General features: G+C 46.4%; 1 protein-coding gene across 1 annotated transcript in view; it reads left to right on the forward strand.

Moving 5' to 3' along the window:
* Nucleotides 1-981: 981 nt before the first annotated feature.
* ALDH1A3 (aldehyde dehydrogenase 1 family member A3) overlaps nucleotides 982-19,692 on the forward strand; it is a 37,698-nt gene continuing 18,987 nt past the window's right edge. Inside the window, exons 1-6 of the mRNA XM_087743601.1 lie at nucleotides 982-1,138; nucleotides 4,736-4,840; nucleotides 10,889-11,029; nucleotides 13,274-13,403; nucleotides 15,079-15,140; nucleotides 17,885-18,013. Of these exons, the coding sequence (XP_087599727.1) occupies nucleotides 1,040-1,138; nucleotides 4,736-4,840; nucleotides 10,889-11,029; nucleotides 13,274-13,403; nucleotides 15,079-15,140; nucleotides 17,885-18,013 (666 nt within the window). The 5' untranslated portion in view covers nucleotides 982-1,039. The remainder of the gene's footprint in view (nucleotides 1,139-4,735; nucleotides 4,841-10,888; nucleotides 11,030-13,273; nucleotides 13,404-15,078; nucleotides 15,141-17,884; nucleotides 18,014-19,692) is intronic.

The raw sequence follows: 19,692 nt of genomic DNA on the forward strand, positions 1-19,692 counted from the left end.
CACAAATTTTATTCAGAATGAAGTTAAGCAATACATAATGAACTTGTTCAGGCGCAGAGCCTAGATCTGTCACTTTAGACATGTTCCATATCCTTTAAGACTTCTTGAAAGACAGCATCTCTCTTGACATTTGGGGTACGCTACTACGAACACCGTGCTGGAGGTTGGCTCTGTGGGACACAAGTGTATCGGTTATCATCGTAGGAAGTTTCAGCTGACGGGCCTGGTCCTGCCCCGGTAGGCTGAAGTCCTTTGACTGGGGTAGTCGAACTGGGGTGGTCAAACTGGTCCCAGATTCACATACGCACATAGGATGTGGAGGAGCTGCTGTCAGCCACGTGTCAGACATTTGATGTAATGCTTCTTCCTTCTCTTCTCGATCGCCTGGAAAGCTCTGGAGAGGCACGGAGCGAAGGATGGGGCGTAGCAGGTCGGGGGAGGGAAGCCAGGGCACCACGGAGAGCAGAGGCAGGCCCCTGTAGCTGGAGGCAGGGCCGGTAACGGGACGAGCGAGGGGAGAGCCTTCCCGACAGCCCGCTTCCCCACACCCTGCCCGGGGAGAGCGGCCGTACTCCCGTGTAGTCCTCTTGTGACCGACCCCCGGGCAGGTGCTGGCGGGACGCAGGGGCAGAAGGCCGCGGAGGGCAGGTCCCCCCGGGCCCACCCTGCTGCCACCCTTTGGGAGAGGCCCGGCCGCCGAAGCCCGGCCCGCCGCGACAAGCCCCCCTCCCTCGCCGCCCTGGCCCGGGAAGGGGCCCTGCCCGAGGGGGCGGAGGGCTCCGCGGAGCCCGGCGGGGGAGCCCGGGGGCGGCCCGCGGGCACCCCCCGACCCCGGGCCGGCGGCGGGGCCTCGGCGGGGCGGCACCGCCCCTTACCTGAGGGCCGCGGCCGCGCGAGGGGGCGGGGCGAGGGCGGGGGCGGGGCGCCAGGCGGGGCGGTGGCCAATGGGGGCGGGCGGCGGCCCCCGGCGCGCGCCGCTCTTAAGGCGGCCCGGCGGGCTGTCAGCGGCAGAGGGCGGCGCGGGCTCGACGGCGCGGCCATGGCCGCCCTCAACGGCGCGGTGGAGAACGGGGAGCCTGACAGGAAGGTGCCGCCGCTGCCGCGGCCCCTGCGGAGCCTGGAGGTGAAGTACACCAAGGTGAGCTGGCGAGGGGAGGCGGGCGGCGGGCTTCGCTGCAGCGTCGCCGGTGCTTGGTGGAGTCAGGCTGGCGGTGAAGTGTTATTTTCTTAATAGAAAATTTTCTCCCTCACCGTCGTTTTTCTTAATTTTTCATATTCGTCCTGCTGCCCTAAACAGTAGGGTTATGGGGGTGTAAGGGTGGTTGAGCAGCTGGAGCAAGCAGACAACTGTGGCATTTCTAGGTGAGCTGAGGAGCTGAGTTGCCCCAAACCCTAAAGCCCAAGAAACCAACTTTTTTTTTTTAGCAAAAAATTAAAATATTTGTGTTGCTGCCCCAGGTGCCCACAGGCACCTTTCCCCAGCCGCGTGGCAGGCCGTGGTGCCGATCAGCAGCAGGCCTGCCGTGCGAGGGCTGCGGTGCCACGCTGGCCTGTCCCCTCCCGGTCACCCTGACGGCCATCTTCCCAGGCGCCCGGTGCAGGGCTCACAAACCCGCCTGGTAAATGCTTTTAGCATCATGTTAGTGCTCAGCGAAATCGGATTTGGATGGGGTGAGGCTGGGCAGAGGCGAGAAGGGGTTTATCTGCGAGGAAGCTGCTTGCCGGGGTTGCGTTCAGCCGTCCTTGACCCGGTGTGAAGCTCCCCTGGGGTGGGATGAGGCCCTGCTGGGAGGGAGTTCAGTGCCAGGGGGTGGCTTTGGGTCCTGGTGGATGCAGGGAGCATGGAGGAGGGCCAGCGTCCTGCAGGACTGAGCCTTGTGCAAGGGCTCTGGGGCCACCCTGCAGCTCCCGAAGAGAAGTGGTGTTCATGCATGTCTTGTTGGTGGCTCGCCGTCCCAACAGAGCTCCTCCACGGCCTCCCCGCGGGACAAGGAGTCAGGCAGCAAGCCCACGCAAACGCGTATCTCTCCGTTCTCCATCAATCTTCCCTTTAAATGGCCTTTAAACGGTCCCTCCTGACCTTTTGGATTTAACCGAAGGCTCCTGAGCTCGATAACTCTGTCCCTCAGAGGTGAGGCTGGCGTTGGTGTGGAGCTGAGCACCGCTGCAGAAATCCCTGCTCCCTCACGCAGCCGTAGCTCTGCGGTAGCCGAGTCGCTTTTTGTTCCACAACAGCCTGACCCGCTGTCCTGCGCAGTGGGGAAAATATCCCAGCTGGTTACGCTGCTAGGCAGCCTTGACTGCCATAATTTGAACTCTGTGGCTGGACTAAAAGAGCTGGAGGGGCTGAGTGAGCGTATTAATTACTGTTACATTTCTGTATTAAGTATTTAAAAAAAAAAAAGCAGAACTTCATCTCTTGCAGTGAGAAGCAGTGAATAGTGATAGCTTATCCAGTGAGGCGTTGATTTGAATTACGCATCCAAAGTACTGAAACAGATTAGCAGTTAGTGGTAATCACTGGACTAGATTAATTTTTAACATCCCAAATTTATCTACTTTTTCTTTGTAAGATAAACCTGTTATTTAGCAGCAAATTGGATCTGCAGCGGCTGATTGCAGAATGGCGTAATGCTGCACAAACAGCTCTTTCCTGCGTCCAAAATGGACACAGCCATTAGAGTTCTCAAACATCCAAACGTTCTGTTTTTTGTTATTTTTATTGTTGTGAACACTTTTAAATACTCCTTTGGGATCTGATCCTGTAGCCATGTATGTTTTTTAAAACATGCGTTCTTTATTCTCCAGAGTTTTGCCGGAGACTCTGTGCACTAAAGGTATCAAGGTAGTCTCTTAAAAGTGGAAACCAATGTTAATTAAAAGTGTGAATTTGACATTTGATCTGATGCTCCCGGTGCATCTGAGAAAATAATGAGCCACAGTGAGTTTTCATAAAACTGCGAGGGGTTTTCTACAAGCTCTGGGTTTTACCAGATGTTTACAGCTGACGGCACACTTTGCTTAGCAGAGATTTTTATTTTTGGTTCTACCAGTTATGGGGCTGGGGGAGAGGAAAAATTTTCAACAAAGATCTTACTTATAGCGGAACTTAATGCTTGTCATGGATGTGTGATGGAAGCGATCTGTCCACAATCCCGTGTCCCAGATCCTGGGTATGAAGCATGAACAGCTGATACGCTGTTCTGTTTGATTTCAAGTCCTGGCACCAAACACTCGGGCTATGTGGTCTGATTCCCAGAATGATGCCAGCATATATGTTACATTTAAAACAGCCTGATCCTGTCACTCTCGTGTTTTACTATTTCTTATAGGAACATCGCTTTCCCATCCCAACCCTTTCACGTACAATTAATGTTGAATGCGGAGGAAAAACAGTATCCTTCCCCAATCCGTAGTTTGTGAGCATATCCCTGATGCTGTAATTTTACAGTTCCTGTCATATCTCCCACATTTATAATATGACTTTCTTCATTAGTGAAACAAAGGAAACCTGAAGTTAAAATGTGTAAATGTTAAAATGCAGCACTTGGATAACAGAGGTAGTTTGGGAGCATTAGTGTCAACTTAGTTAATACTTCTAACATTGTATCTTTTCTTGTGACTTCACTTGGCAAGTTTTTTGCCAAAATTTTTGTTTCTGCCTGTCTGAAACAGGTGGGTCCAAAAGTGCAGCTTCTACGCCAGTTACATCTCAGATGCTTTTTGCAGAAATAGTCAGGAGAAACTCCTTTCAGGAAAAAAGCTGCCCAAGGAAAGAAAACTATGACCCAAAGCAGTGGGAATTCCGAATGTAAGGGATGCAACATTAATCTCCTGATGGTGTGTAGAGACTCATAAATAAGATTGCAAACGTGGATGACTTCCAAGTAAAAGTACTAGCTTACAGCCGCTAACAGGCTACTAATAAAGATTACTTCATCTAATCTTACTTAAAGTATATTTATAAAATATAACACTGCCAAGTTAGATCACAGTGTGGATAAGATGCATGTTGAATCAATTAATTGTATATAGGTATTCATGTTCTGTTTACAGTGAGTAACAACACTCTAGTATTTAATGCATTTCCAGTTACGCAACACTGGGACTGTTTGTTCTTGCTCTGGAAATGCAATATTTTGAAACACTTAAATCTTGTCACAGACGACTCCAACTGATGTGGGAGGCTTGATCTAGCCTGTGACAAGGCATGGTGGGGTAGAACTGAGCCAGTACTTGCCCTCCTCCAGACAGTGCTGGGGGGGCAAGTCATGGAAGTAGTCCAGGGCAGGATGCAAACAACCAAGTAATATTGTACGCTGACATTTCATTTGTAGCATGTAACAAGGGGCTCCTTTTGCCTGAACCATACAAGTTTCTCTTGGTGTCTGCTTGCTGTTCCCATGGAGATGTATTTCAAAAACTGTCTGTTTCTCATTGCCAAATTATGGTGTTATACTGTGTGGGCCCCATCCTCTGTCTTCCTCTTGCTCAAAACTAACTGGGTGCACGAAGGCTTTTTCGCCTGTTCTCTGGCTCAGGTTTAGTTTGGGTAAATGCTGTCTGTATCACAAACTGGCTCCCTGGGAGAGAGACTGAACATGCTTGACTCTGCCATCAGTGGAAGTTGAAGAGCCTTGGGACCTTTGAGGAGTACTTGTGGGTTTTTTTGCATTGTCTACGTCGGTTTTTTTTCTTTCTTCTCCCCATCCCACTCCCCTTGCTCTCTCTTCAGATATTTATTAACAATGAATGGCATGAGTCTACAAGTGGAAAGAAGTTCCCCACCTACAACCCGTCAACGCTGGAGAAAATTTGTGACATTGAGGAAGGAGACAAGGTAAGTGTTGTTGGAAAGGCAGTGCAAAAGACAGTTTCCAAGGGACTTCCTTTTGTAGGGAAGCATGAAGAGAAAAAGCTGGCTTTTAACGACAGCATACATCTGGCCAGACTGTGAGCTGGAGGTCTGGGACGCTAGATGTGCCGCTCAGGAATTACACGGGGTGGGTGGGATCAATCCTGTCCAACTCTGCAGAGTCACTTTCCCTGGTAGGAACTGAATGCTGAACGCCGTCAGAGGAATGAGATTCAGCATCATTCTTGTGTTATAGACTGGAAGGAAGCAGCCAGCCTGAGGAAACAGCAACGACGGTGTAGCACATCCCTGACAGAAGCTGGGCCTTGTGTTGGGAGTGGTTTATACACAAGCTGCATGGCAGCCTGTTGGAGACACTGAACTGAAACTCGCCCTTTTTTAAACACAATCAACAAATAACCTGACTGCTTGGGGGAATTTAAGCTCAGTCATGCAAACACTGCCCACTTTCTGCTAGAAATGTGGTGCTGCTTTTCCAACTGGTATCATGGGTTCTGGCCTCCTGCACAAATGTGGCAACTCTCAGTTAAAACCAAACCAGTCTCTCTCAAGAACTTTAGTTGTCCCTGGCCCTGGTGTGCTGTAGAGTAGCCTGGGACATAACTGCTTGGGTTTGGTAACAGTCTGAGGTAAGGAACAATAAGATGTGACACTTTTTGTCCAAAACAGCTCATCGTGTATGGGCCAACTGACCTGACCTATGGGAAAGAGCTGGCCCAAGAGCTGGCTTTTTGCAGTATGTCATGGGAAGGTGATTCACAGCTTCTCTGCTGTACAAGGGCTTTCGCTGCTCACTGCTGGTAGCAGTAAGTGATAGGCAGTGTGGGCATTTCTGCCTGTACTGTGGTGTCTTCTTGGTATATAAACTTGTCCAACACTTGTGAGGCCCAGTCCTGGTTTCCAGCCAGGTAGCTGCCTTGGGGATCCTTTCCTAGTAGGAATGACACTAGTTGAGCAGGGGCAATGTGTTTTCTGGTGTTATACTATGTAGAGTAGAGACCTTGACCCTTCTGGAGATGGGAGCAAACTTGCTTGGCAATACAAGTCTCCAGCCGGCATGCAAATAGTGTGTAAGGTAGCCATTCTTTTTGGATGGCACTAAAGCGGCCTCTGTTGAAACCTATTGCCATGGGGGATCTGTGCATCCATGGGGCAATTACAGATGGAGGCAGAACCAAACATTATGAGTAATTCCTTTATACTAACTGGGTAGGACACAACTGTGTTTAATTGCAGTGGCATGTAAACAGCAGAGTTGAAGCTAACTCTGATGCAACTGTGTTTTGCTAGGCAGAAACCATGACGTTGCTATTGTTCCCTGAGCTAAGTGTCTCCTCAAGCAGTTACAGAGCATTACATGAGTAACCAACCCATTAAGAAGCAAGCTTGAAATAAAGAAAATTGTTATGCAGATCTAAAAGGCCAGCTTGCAGCTTACCTCCTTGAGACTTGTCCCTGCCTGAATTCAAGGATAGCTTTCAGCTTCTAGCTTGCAGGAGAGTCACTGTAAACCTTTCCTTAGGGCCAGTCAGTGGAGCCCTCTGCCCGTGGATACTCAGCATAAGTGTCTGATTCCTCAGTGCATAGAATAATTGCAGGCAAGAATGTAAGTTAGCTGCACGTTGGGTTCCAAAAGCCTCTTCCTCCCCTTTACATCACAGAGATTTTTTTAATTTTTATTTTTTGCTGTAAGTAGGTTTTTGAGAGGGACTGGGTGGGATTAGACCTGGATCTGTATTAGTTAGAAGGCAGAGTCAGGGGTGAGAAGCATCCCAAACTAGCTGTTTGGTTACTGGTGAGACTTGACCATGTCCCACTGTCCTCTGGGCAAACTGAGTCCCCTGAGATTTCCTTTGCCCTGCTTGAACATCCCCTCCTAGGTCTGTAACTCCATTCTGTTGGAGTCGCTACAGAAAGCGGTGAGTTGCGTTTGGTGGTGCTTTCCAGCATCTTGTCCCCACATGCCTCCATACTTGGTTGTGCTGGTCAGTACCACTGTAGGGGTGGCAGCTCCTGGTACTGGCTCTGGCTTCAGCTGTGCTCTGCCAGGGTTGGCTCTGCCTTCCCAGCAGGCTGGGAGCAGGAGTCTGCTTCCCTAGCCCTGAACAGAAACCTGCCCCTCCCTGGCCATGCAGAGTGTGTTTTTCTTAGCCTGCACGGGAGAGGTGGGAATTTGGCAGCTGATATCTCAGCGATGACAATTTAGTCTGGTGCTGAAACTTCGCCAATGCTTTATGAGGCTAGGAGCAAAGGTTTTGTTGTTTGTTCTTTAGTTACAGAATTTAAGATAGAATTGCCCTTGATGGGATAGTTGGGGGGTAAAGGGAAGTCTTGTGTGGAAAAAGAAGCACTGAAAATAAAATGGCAAGTGTTTCCACTGGATGCTTGGAGGCTTCTTCCTTCCCACATGGTGGCTTAGGGTCCAAGTGTTTGCCAAGTTGATAATGGAGAAGGAATAACTTTCTTCATTAGGCTCCTGCCCTCAGTGAACAGAGCCCTAGAACTTCCACCCTGCCTTGGTGTTACCATGTGAAGGCAAAAATACCTGTGCCATGGTCATTTCTTCGGTGCTGCTGGTAACACTTGAAGACAGGTTTTTTTTCTTCTAGCAGCCTGGGCTAACATCCATCAAGGGCAGGGGGAAAGGTGCTCCTGCCTCAAAGGAGGGCCCAGCTCAGGTGGCTGCCACAGTGCGTGGGCAGCAGGTCCACAGCTGTGACCGTCGAGCAGACTCAACACTGTGGAGCAGCTGTCATGATCATTGCTAAGCAGTTTACTCTCCCATGTGGATCTTTGAAAGGCTGTAAGAGGGTTTTGTTCACAGGCATCCACCCCCACCTCAGATTGCAGCAACAGGCTGAGGTAAGAGACCGCAGGAATATTATTCCCTGCATCAGACTTGCAGTGCCTTTGATAATGGTTTTGGACACTTCGGGCTGTTAAGATGCTGTTTGTAGCTGTTTTGAACTTTGGTTCAAACATTACAGCAATGCAATGTGTAGACTGTTTGCAGAGGACTTGCAGGGGAGCAGGTCAGCTCTGAACCTCTTCTAATTGAGAAACTGTGGCATGCTCGTGCCCTGTGTCAGAAAAGTGCCGTTCCAAAGATGTGTGCAGTGGAGGCTTTTCGAAGAAGCTAGTAATTTAATTGAAGAAAGATAGTTTCCACTGGGTGTGCTCCATCCCTGGCATGTCTCCTTACTGGCCAAACAGCAGCAGTGTTCTGCACACTGAGCCTGAAGCAGAGCAAGGCTTTTTGCAGGTGTTTTCCCTACTTGCAGAGCCAGTGGGGTGATGGTCTCCGCTGTTCTCTGCAGCCTGCTGCTGAGGCAGGAGGGAGGAAGAAAGGGCAGGATAGAAATGGAGCAGCTATGAGCAGGACTTAATGTAGAGGAGGAAGGTGGAGGAGGTAGCTTAGAACAAAGAACGGTGTGAGTTTGTTCAGGGAAAAATGGTATGCAGTTGTGTAACTGGGGGTTGTATCATAATGCAAACATCCAGGGTGGGTATGAAGGTTTGCAGGCATTTCCCAGTGCTGCAATGCTTGACTTTGCAATTTTAATGTTCTGTTAGCAGAGCTTTTTGTGTAATACTCAGTAAATCTGTATAGATCAGAACTGAGCACCAGGATGCACGACCTCCTCTCCTTGTGGTTTTGTATACCACAGTGTGTCCCTGGCACCTTGACAGTTACGAGTCTCTTTGTCACGCATTGTGCCTACCTATTGCAACATGCCTGCAATGAACATGCCATTCAGACTCCCCTAATGCCTAGTCATAACAGGATGGATTAAGAATGGCATTTCAGCCTTCCTGAAGAATTTCCTTGTTTTTGCTGGTCTCTCAGGCCTATTGAGGCTGTGCAGGCTCACAAGATCTCACTTGGTGGCACTACCCCTGAGGGTGTTTTGGGAAAGCCTTTTTGCTTGCGTGATAGTGACTGCAGTCTCCAACCCGCTATGTATACCAGCATGTCTGAGAAAAGAGACAAGAATGAAGACAACTAGTGTTTGCAGGAGCTGCAGCAGGGCTCAGGTGCTCCCATGTTTAGAGGATGGGGAAGATCTGGGCATGCACTGAAGTCCTCTGCCCACACAGCCATCTCATCCCTGTTCCTGTCAGTGCCAGGGTGGTGGGAAGTCCCTCAGTACCAAGGGCATGCTGCGTTGCGGCCTGTGCCACTGCAGACCCAATGCTCTGCATATCAGTGTTCCCAGCCTGGTCACAGAAGCTAATTAATTCCTGCTAAGGGAAGACTTGTTTAAACCTGACACACTTCTTGTGTTTCTTTGTCTGTTTTGTCACATAAAATATTGCCGCTTTTCAGCTTGAGTCTTCATTCCAGCAGGCAGGATGGGGAGTACATAAGCGTGCAGTGGCTGGTGGTGCCTTCTGGCTTTTGTGATGTGCCAGTTTGAATCCAGATCAACTCAACTGAAGCAAACCATTCTGAAGGCCCGTTCTGCCTGTGGGTGATGGGTCCCAGGCAGGACATGCCTGCCCGCACCCAGCGGCTGCTTGCTACCTCTGCCTCGCCAGCACCCTTGCTTCACCAGAGCCATTCTTAACCCCTTGTAACAGCACAACTTTCCTCTAATGGTTTCCCCGTCAGTGCCCTTCTGAAAGGGTGGGGTTCTTTTCCTGGCAGTATGGGTCAGACTGTTTTAAAGCTGTGTAATCTTCTTGTAAAGAAAAGGAGCCAAACTTAGTGTAAGGTGCCATTTCAGTGGGTGATGACTTGCTGTTTTCTCCATGAACTTTTGCTGTAAGAAGGCAACATGTCTCCCCATAACATTTTTCTTGGTTGAGCACTACACACTTCCCCATGAGGGGAGAATGGCCAGACCCTGTTGGATCAGTGCAAAGGCTTACTTTGTAATTGTGTCCAGACAAGACTTGAGATAAGACATAAATGAGAGCAACTGGTGAAGTGCTATGAAGAGCGATCGAGGCCTGAAACCCTCCCTCCTTTCCCACCCCCTTGAGCCACATATTGCAGTGAGGTGCAAGTTCTCCATCAGCTAAAGTGAGGCATGGGCTGTGCCAGACATTACGTAGAGCAGGATTCTGTCCAAAGCCAGGGCGAAGTATGCTTTATGTATGCTTGGGGTACAGTCTTGGCCTCGTGGATGTTGATGGCAGTGTTCCCATTGACTTTATTGGGTCGGGAGGTTGCCCTTGGCTTCACTTTTTTTTAATCAATATATGTGGGGAGAAGGGAGGAGTCCAGGGCATACTGTGGCCAGAGCAAATGCATTAAGCTTCTCTGGGGGCGCTGGTGTGGAAAGAGAGGGAATTTGCTGCCCACCTGAGTAGTAACTTGGGTAAGCAGAGTTAGATTTGGTCCAGAGCACAGTAAAGCAGTTGGGAGATGAAGGGAGAGTGGCACTAAGTCTGTGTAGGTGAAATGCCTTTGTCAACAAAACCCTTCCCATCTGGTAGAAATGTTCTGGAAGTGTGATCTAGGATCTAAGGGAGCTTTTTTAGTGTGCTAGCTGTTACTGGTGTGGGTTCCAGTGGGACTGAATGGTGTGATCTGAGCTGTGGTTGTTCCCCTGGATAAAACTGTGATCTCTCTCATGAGGGACTTTCCTTCCCAAACTTCTTCAGAGGAGGATGATTCATGCAGGCCAATGGCCTGTCATGCTTAGGGAAGCTGTAATGGGAACAGAATTGGGATCCTGTTTCTCCATCCTCCCCCAGTGTCACTTACATCCTGTATCAGTAGGAACATGATTCTGGATTATTGTATAAACAAACCAGTTGCATAAAATTACCCTTGAAAGACCCTGTTGGTACTTGGACCTCAAGGCTGTTTATCAGCCTAGGCCAAACTCAAAACTTATTGCAGGCTTGGGTCCAAATCCAGGAGTAAAATGGAAGTGTTTTTGTCAGACAACTTGGTTTTAGCTACCACAGCATCATCTAGGAAGCAGCCCGACGGGGTTTCTGTGCCATTGTCCAGCTCCTTCCTTGTAACCTAAGATTTTCTTGTGTATGTGGCTGCTCTAGCCTGATGTGGATAATGCGGTGGAAGCAGCGAAGGCAGCATTCCAGAGGGGGGCTCCGTGGAGACAGATGGATGCCCTAAGCAGAGGACGACTCCTGCACAAGCTGGCTGATCTTCTCGAGCGAGACAGAGTCATCCTGGCAGTAAGTACTGTGATCGGTGATAAACCAGCAACTGTTGGCTGCTAACTCAGCTCCATCCCTCTGATTTTGCTGCATCCATATCTACCTAATGTTTTTCTTTTCTCTCCCTTTATGAAGGGCAGAAGAGTCCATGCAGGAGTTGTGCCTTATCTTCCTCTTTCTGCAGGATGATTTTAAGGGTCTTAGAAGAAGGCTGTTAGTTCTTCTATATAGTTGACTTCTCCAAAACTTTAGCTAGTTATTGAAGTGATTACAGGTATTAATACTTAAATTTTCAAAGCAATAAACATTCTTTCTTAGTTTAACAGTCATCAATGTTCATAGCTGTCTCCCAGCTCATATCTTAAAAAAAGCAAACAAAAACCCCAAAACAAACAACAAACAAACCCAAACCAAACAACAACAAAAACCCCAAACCACCACAACTGACACGGTCCTTCTTTGTTACAAAAACACAAGGCCAGTTTGACTTCTTTGCAAATTGCTTCCCCTAAAATGGGGGGCTGGAAAGAGAATCTTTCTCTTGCTGGATGTCATCCAAAGTTTAAAATGTGTGTAAGTGGGAACTGTTTCTTTCCCTACTGAATGTACTGGCTCGGGAAAATCTCTTTATAGCCATGAAGCTGTGTTAACTTGGACTTCTGCACTGAAGAACTATTGCTAACGATTCCCCATCCTGTTCTGAAGGAGTCCTTCTGGTGCAGAACAAGGGGAGTAGGGCCCGAGCTAAAATGTGCTGCAGTTGGTGGAAGCCTTTAGACTCTATGGGCCTTGGACGTGTTTCCAAATCGCACCCACAGATCCTAGCATCTCTCAGCTTAGAGCTGCTGTCAGTTCGTACCTGAGATCTTGAATCTGAGCAGTCACCAGTTCAATGCTGCACTTTGGCTCTGCTTATCTTCAGGGGAAAGGCATTTATGATATTTAGTGCTGTTACGTGTGTAAGTTCCTGAGCTGATGTCTCACTGAGGTCAGCAGGACTTAACATCCATGGGATGTGCTTAGGAGCCTGTACTTGTATCACTATTTTGAGCTGGGTCTTTTTCCCCAATGCAGTGTCTCTTAACCACATGACAGCTTCCAGTTTCAGAAGGACAAAACCAAAAAATCCAGGTCTGAAGGCAGTTCTGGCCAGCGAATAAAAAGGAATAATATATATGTGTGTGTGAATACAACCTGTTCATTTTCTGCTCACTTTTTGATGTGACTTCAGAGGACTCTCCTTTTTCCATAACCAGGACACTCATTTCAAGCTTTCTGCTGTCCTTCTGATCTGGGAGGGCTTGTTTGGCATTGTTATTTTCACTGCAGAAAACCAGCCGTAGCTGCCTTGGCTGCATGCTAAGTAATGACTTATAAAAATCAGTCGTTTTAGCAGACATTCAGAGTGGATAACAATCCTAGTCATTCCAAGGGGAATGTCTGTTCGAGTGCTGTTTGGACCCAATGTCTGTGGAAGATGACAGGGTATGACTTCATATGTAAACAAAGATGTTTCAATCTACCAAGGGATAGTACTTGCTTTATGGATATGCTGGCCATTTGCACCAATATCCCATTTAATGACCTGAGGAGAGAACAAAGCATTCGCTGAGCTAACGTCCGGAACAGTGACAAGGATGCAGGCTGAGACTGGACTTCATTTAGAGCTGCTCAGCATCAGTGCAGCTTTAGTGAAGCAACTTCACCCTTGCCTTAGTCTCAGCGCAGATCTGAGCCCAAAGGTTACTTTACCAGAACGCTGTAAAAAATGTGTTTTCTATCATCATGTGGACAAAAGAGGCTTTTTAGAGGTTGGTTTTAGGGCTATGAAGCAGAAAAAATAGATTTCCAAATAAAAGGAAAGTGGGTCTGACTGATTTCAGTGACACCATCTGGAATCCAGAACATCTGCATCGGAGGGTCAGTTACGGTGAGGTCATGACACTCACCTCATTTCTGACCAGCGCCCCAGACCACAGCCCTGTATCCCACCCACAGCCACCTTCTGGGGGCTTCTGGAAGATGCACTTTCATTGCAATCGCTGAACAAAGCAACTTGTGTACACATCAGGGTTATTGGGTCTAGTCTCCCTTCTACCTTATTTGTGTTAACAAGCTTGTTCCTTAAATATAAGGTGAGGGAAAGAAACCCCATATCTGCAGAATGAGGCAAAACAAAATTGAGAAGGAGTTTCGCTAAAAGCTTTTTTTAAGCAAAAAGCATTGACTTGTCTGACAGGGCATGCAATTTGTTTTTTTCAGACTCTGGAAACAATGGACACAGGAAAACCTTTTCTGCAGGCTTATTTCATTGACCTGGAAGGTTGTATAAAAACACTCCGATATTACGCTGGATGGGCTGATAAAATTCAGGGCAGAACTATCCCAGTGGGTAAGTTCCTTCAGACCCAGTTTCAGAGCTGGGATGGGATCAGGAAGGGAGGCCTGCTGGGAGGGAGATGCATGGAAAGGCGGGCTTCTGAAAACCTGCAAAAACAGCCTTGCATATCCTTTCTATCTCAGGATGCATTTTAAGTAGATGTGTTTCAAGATTTAAACTAATGGGAGAACAATGTGAGTGCCCGAATAGATCTCTGGAAAATAATGGATGGGCTCTTTTGTTGTTTTTGTAACAGAGAAACCTTTTTGGTTTTAAATTCAGACTAATTCTTAACGAAAAAACCCCACGCGTTATAGAGGAGTTTATTCATTAGGTATCACTGAAATGAATAAGATACCAGAGAGTGGAAGGACAGAGGTTTCTGGGGAGAATTGTATGAAGGCAGCAGAGCTTGTGCTGTCCTAGATGGCACAGGGATGTGGCAGAGGGTTGATGTGGAATCCACCAGTGCCTCCCACCTCACTGACATTCCTGCATCCCTGACAGTGCTGGCTCACAGATATTTAGAGAGATCACGTAGTGCTTTTTCTTAACTTTCATTACAGAGAAGGTCTGAGATGTTGACTCCTCTCAGGAGCCAAAGCACTGAGCTCTTGGAGGGACCCTGTCAAGTTTTCTGACACTTGAAAGAGGTTTTTCAAAATGTTTCCTAGGCTGCAGAGCCAGAGCAGTCACACCGCACTGTTGTGGCAGGGACAGAGAGAACACTTTGGCTCAGCTATATAAGTTCAAGTATGGTTTTATGGAGAACAAGTTAAGCCAATGGATGTCCATGTGGCACAATGAGTAAATATGGTGTATTTTCAAAATCAGCCTGCTTTGTCCCTGCATGTGGGTGATCACTGAGGCTGTATGAAGGACAGGCACTGCAGACAAAAATGAGTCACCAGAGGAAGGGCTCTGAACTAGTTCAGTCTGTGCAGACAGCAAAGGGAGCAATGTCAGTCATATAAACTGAGATCCGTCACCATCAGAGTAACGTGAAGCTTTGCTTGCCTGGACACTGCTCTTTGGTCCTGAGATCACTTCCAAAAAACTATAATTAGAAATGTTTGTGTTTTCTGTCAGATCTTCCCATTGAAACTAGGTTTTCGGCAAGAATGAATTTGTAAGGAAAATGTCCTTTCTGCTTTCTCTTTGAAAGAGTAATAGCAGTATTTTAAGATAAGTGGTATCACTTTATTCCCAGAGTTTCATCTTTTTGTGATTTCTTACCAAAAGTGCAATTCCTGTTACACTGAATATGATTCCTGTACAAAATGGCTTTAAAAAGTCTCCCCCTCAGGGAAGCAAGTGCTTTGCTTCTTTCAGTGAGACACAATCTGAATGAAATTTGTGCTTGCTCTTCAGTGTGGTAGGGAATTATCCTCCACCTTAGCCTCAACACAAGGAGACTGCAGAAGGAATCGAACCCCTGATTTTAAAAGGCTCCACTGCAAACGTGAGCAGTGTTTGGTTTTTGAGCTAATACAAGACTTATTCTCAAACAGATCTTCATCTGCCTGGGGTGTCCCAGAGGCATGAGTTAAGATGAACAGATATAGGTTCTTTGCCTAATATGGTTTTAGTTGTGTCCCCAACCTGTTAGTGTGCAGTCGTCTTACACCCTTACTGTAGAAGCAAGGGTTTTGACTGTTTTGTCTTCCTTTATTCTTTTGTCTTGCAGATGAAAATTTTGTCTGTTTCACCAGGCACGAACCAATGGGTGTCTGTGGAGCTATAACTCCAGTAAGTAGCAGCGATGGTGCCCTGCATCTCCCTTAGAACTGGAAGAAGTACATGTGCACTCCCCATCTTACACTGCAGCCATTTGCTTCCTAGTTAAGTACAGCTGTTCTGTAGGGAACTCCCATCTCAGTTGCCTGATGTAGTTTCTTGTTTTACCCCCATGCCAATTGCTCTTGGCAACACAAAGTCCTCTGCAATGGAAGGGTGGGTCTCCTAATCAGATGCTCTGTTCCTCTCTAAGGCTGACACCAGTCACCAGAGACCAGTCAGAGCTCTCCGACTCTTGCACTGCTGGGACAACCATCTTGTCATTACGTGTGCTAGCTTTTTGCTGCCTAGTGCTGATGCATAGTTTTGAGTTTTAAATCATATCCATTATTAACAACACCTGGCTGTTCTCTGAGCTTTCTGTGATTACATCTCACTGAATAGAGTTTTCTTTTCCTTGAGGTCTCATTCTCTGCTGAGGGGACAGTGTGGCTAGTTCTTGGAATACCTCCAGTTTTAGCATGTGTTGCTTGCCCTGTTTAAACAGACATCCAGGAAGACTTCACAGCTACGTGGGAGACATAGTTTGTTCCTGTCTGGTTGTGAAATGCTTTGAACATGGTATCCTACAGGCCGTGAGGCAAATGGTGATGTGCCAGGGTTCTCTGTTTGGATACTTGGATCAATAAGAGTCCATGGAAAATTTTGATCTTTGGGATAAGGTTATAGGAGAGACTGAAAGAAATGCATCTGGGGTATTGGATTTGCTGGACTCTGGGAATACCAGGTCTGGACCAGTTCCCAAAGATATCTGGGGAAATTTTGCTTTTTCCTTCAGCAGGACTGAGCTTATAACCCTGGTGATAAGATGGTGTGGGCTATTTAGCAATGTCAGGGTGAGGCAAAGTGGGAGGTGGTTGGTACTAGTTATCAGACTTTTGGCTTGATGACGTCTGCACAGCTTTTCTGGCTGAACAAGCAATGTGACTGCTCGTGAGCCACTAGAATTCGTGACTTAAGATCAAAACATCACATTCCTCATGTTGATCACCAATTAAAAGGTATCTCCTGGTCACACTTCAGCCACCTTTGGCACTCAGCAGTGCTTTTGGAAACTATCCCTTTAAAAGCCTACATGTAGGATGCTTTGGAGGGCCGCTATAAGGGGACGTAGTGGGACTTCTCATAGTTCAGGTTGACCCTACATCAGCAGTAAATACAATAGAAACTACAGAACCAAATTTGACTCAAGTTGAACACTGTGTTTGTGAAAAGGATGACTGGGGTCAACAAAACCACATCTGTCTTCAGTTTATGCAGAACAAATCCCCTTCAATTTTTTTTTTTCCAGTTTGATTTCTAACACCAACGGTCCGTGAGTTTGTGTATTCCTACTTGATTTAAAGAGATTCTGTCACTGTTCTGCATATGTCTTCCTAGGCCAATTAACAATCCTCCCTTTTTCCTGTGGCTTGACTGTATTTAAACCAACATGGTTAGCAAGGGAAGTTCTTAGAAAGTGCAGCATATGACTGAGCTTTATCCCAAGGTGATGTCACGAGGCAGCCCTGGAGTCCTTTGCTGTTACTTTAACCAGCCATTCTGCAATGGAAAGCTCCTAATGGAGTTGTGTCATGCTCTGAAAGTGTACAAAAGTAGTGTAGGTGTGGATGGCTCAAGCTGCAAAGTCAGGCTTTCAGGAAGGCTTAGGAGAAGACGACAAATGGGCAAATCATGGGATGTGGCCGTTGGAGAAGATCACTGAAACAAAACAGGCCTGGGAAGGAGGGAGAGGCAAGTCGAAGAAAAGCACATTAGATTAAATTCTGCTTTGTTTCAGAGCTGCTGAGTTAGAACAGAACTCATCTCTTAAAAGCTACACTGCTAATTTATTTGTAAGTGTGAATTTGTGGATTCCTAACATATTTGCCTTCTTTGTTGATAGCTGAAGGCCCTTGGCTTGAGTCTTGACAAGAAGTCCCCTTACTGTTGGCCTGCTTCCATCATCCCTAAAGCAGCATTAATTATCTTTAATGAAGAAATCCTTTCTGCTGCCAAATGACCTGAGATTCAGTGTGAGCTAGATTTTCCACTTCTTGCTTAGGCTCCAAGATCTACAAATACACATGACCATGAAAGAGATTAGCACAGAGGAAACTGATGTGGACTGGTTCCTAATTCCAAATAAGAAAACTAATTGGAAATGAGCAATTTACAATTTGAAGGGAGTATAAGACCTCCCCTGGATTTCCATGACTGAACAGCCCACTGCAGTTTTCTAGTTATAAACCTGGAATTGAATGATATTGTATAACTCCTAACTACTCAGCCAATACCTGACACAGAAAAATGAGGGGTTTTTAATGAGCAGTTGCACCCTGTAATTCTCCCACATAAGGACACTGTACAAAAGCGATGCATCAGGGCACTGCCTCCAACACAATTTCTGTGAACAGCCAAAATCCTATACAAAGTGTGATCAAACTCCTGTAAAGAATGAGGTCACATCATGCAGGTTTGTCCAACTTACAGGATTAGCTTGAGGACTGCCAGCAATATTTGGGATCTCAGGGGAAATCAAAGAATTTATACTCCGTAGTCCAAGCAACCACAGTATTGTAAGCAGCCGCTTCTCTTTGTGGCTGTCCTCCCAGTTGCTTCTTTCTCCCTGAGCTGTGTGAAGGTGGAGAAAATGCTGCACAGAAGTGAGTAGGTGACTGTGCTGGGCTGATCTGACCAGGCTTGTGTTCTTGCAGTGGAACTTCCCGTTGCTAATGCTCGTTTGGAAGATGGCACCAGCGCTGTGCTGTGGAAACACTTTGGTTATTAAGCCAGCTGAACAAACTCCTCTCACGTCGCTGTACATTGGCTCGCTGATCAAAGAGGTAAGGAAATCTGAACATCCCATCTAGGTACTGTTCTTTTAAGGTCATAAGCAAGACTGTGTTTTGAATTGGCTATGTAACTTTTTAGGTTCTAAAGGTGTTAAAGCCTCACAGAGGAAAGTGAGAACAACCTCTGTCTTCAGTCTTTTCTTACAAAGGCCTTCATGACTGGTAGTGGCTAGCTGGGAGGTAGCAAAGATCACAAAAACTGTAGGTTTTTCTTCTTTCTCAGGAAGCTGCAGAGAGAAAAAGTGGTGCTTTTATTCTTCTGCCTTGTCTTCCCCTCTCCCAAATGAGGGAAAGACTACAGCTCAGTTTTATTAGACAATGGGACCAAAAAGAGTGTGATTAGACAGAAGTGTTGAGTTTGTACTGGTTTTAAGTGGGATAATTCAACCAAGACAGAGTGCCATGGGAAAAAATTCTTCACAATTTCTACGGTTTGTAGAATAATTTAGCTGTATCTGGCCTGTAAAGCCAACTTGATACTGACATAAAGGGAAGATCATAGGTTGGGATTTCAAAATGTTGGTTTAGGGCTTGTCAGGTAGGATCTCAGGTGCCCTCAGATCTATTAATCATACAGAGGTGGCGGCAGGTGCACAGTACCTTCCAGGACTGGTCAGTACGTCAGCTTCCTATATCTGCGTATGTGACTAATTGTGAGGAAAACTAAAAGCGTTGTAGATACGCTTTTGCCTCTCAGCTGGAAAAGTCTGTTTGTTAGGCTCAGGCTAATGATAATGATGATTTTCTCTGTCTTGGCTTAGCCTGGGCGAAAATAGAAGGATACCTTAATAATTGACACTTAGGCCTCTTCCGTCAGGAAAAGCAGTGCAAAAATACTACCCGTTAAGTATCTCCTGCAGTTAATTGACTTAATAAGATTACACAAGACAAGTGAGCATAGGGTGCAGTTTCCATGACTTCTAGTTAGCCCTGCCACATCACTGCTTTTTTCACTCTGACATACAGCTCCCCAAACACAGGCATAGCATTCCCCCAAAACAGCCATTCAATTCTGATGAAATTAATTTTTTTTTTTAGCTGAAATTCTAAGCTGCCTGTTTCTCACAGTTGCCCTCCAAGGCAGAAGTGTCATTAGAGCAGAAAAATTTTATTTGAAGATGCTCCTTTCTCCACCCAAAATTAGCTGAATTCTTTGCAGCTTTTCAGAAGAATAAGTTAAACTTTTTTTTTTTTTTTTCATCTTTAAAAGGATGCAGAAGATGTTAACACACAAGCAAAGCTGTGTGTTAGGTTCAAGGAAATAATTTTGGGCCAACCAAAATATTTTGGCTTTCATTTTTGCTGAAAAACAGAAAAAACTTTTTTGGCTCAGGGTGACCTGAACCAATTTTTTGCTTCCTTGTGGCTTTGCTGCTGACTGCGAACACCATTACTTGCACAGTTTGACATGCAGTATTTTCTTGAAAACTCATTAGCCAAGATGCAAACTCTATTAAACTCACTTTTATCGTTGTCACATCCATCGAAGAAATCAGACTGCCCTTCCAATTTGTGAAAATAAAAAGAAAAAAAAACTTATGAAGATAAATTTTTGCAAAGTAGTACATGAGCAATTACTTCCATTTTTTCTGTGTTAGGAAGGAGCAACTGCATTTATTGAGATTTTAAATTAAAAAGTCACAAGAAGTGAAATGAACACTTAATATCCT

The sequence above is a fragment of the Nipponia nippon genome, unplaced genomic scaffold (assembly GCF_047370975.1).
Source record: "Nipponia nippon isolate SJK-2023a ecotype South Korea unplaced genomic scaffold, ASM4737097v1 scaffold_9, whole genome shotgun sequence".
NCBI lineage: Eukaryota > Metazoa > Chordata > Aves > Pelecaniformes > Threskiornithidae > Nipponia > Nipponia nippon.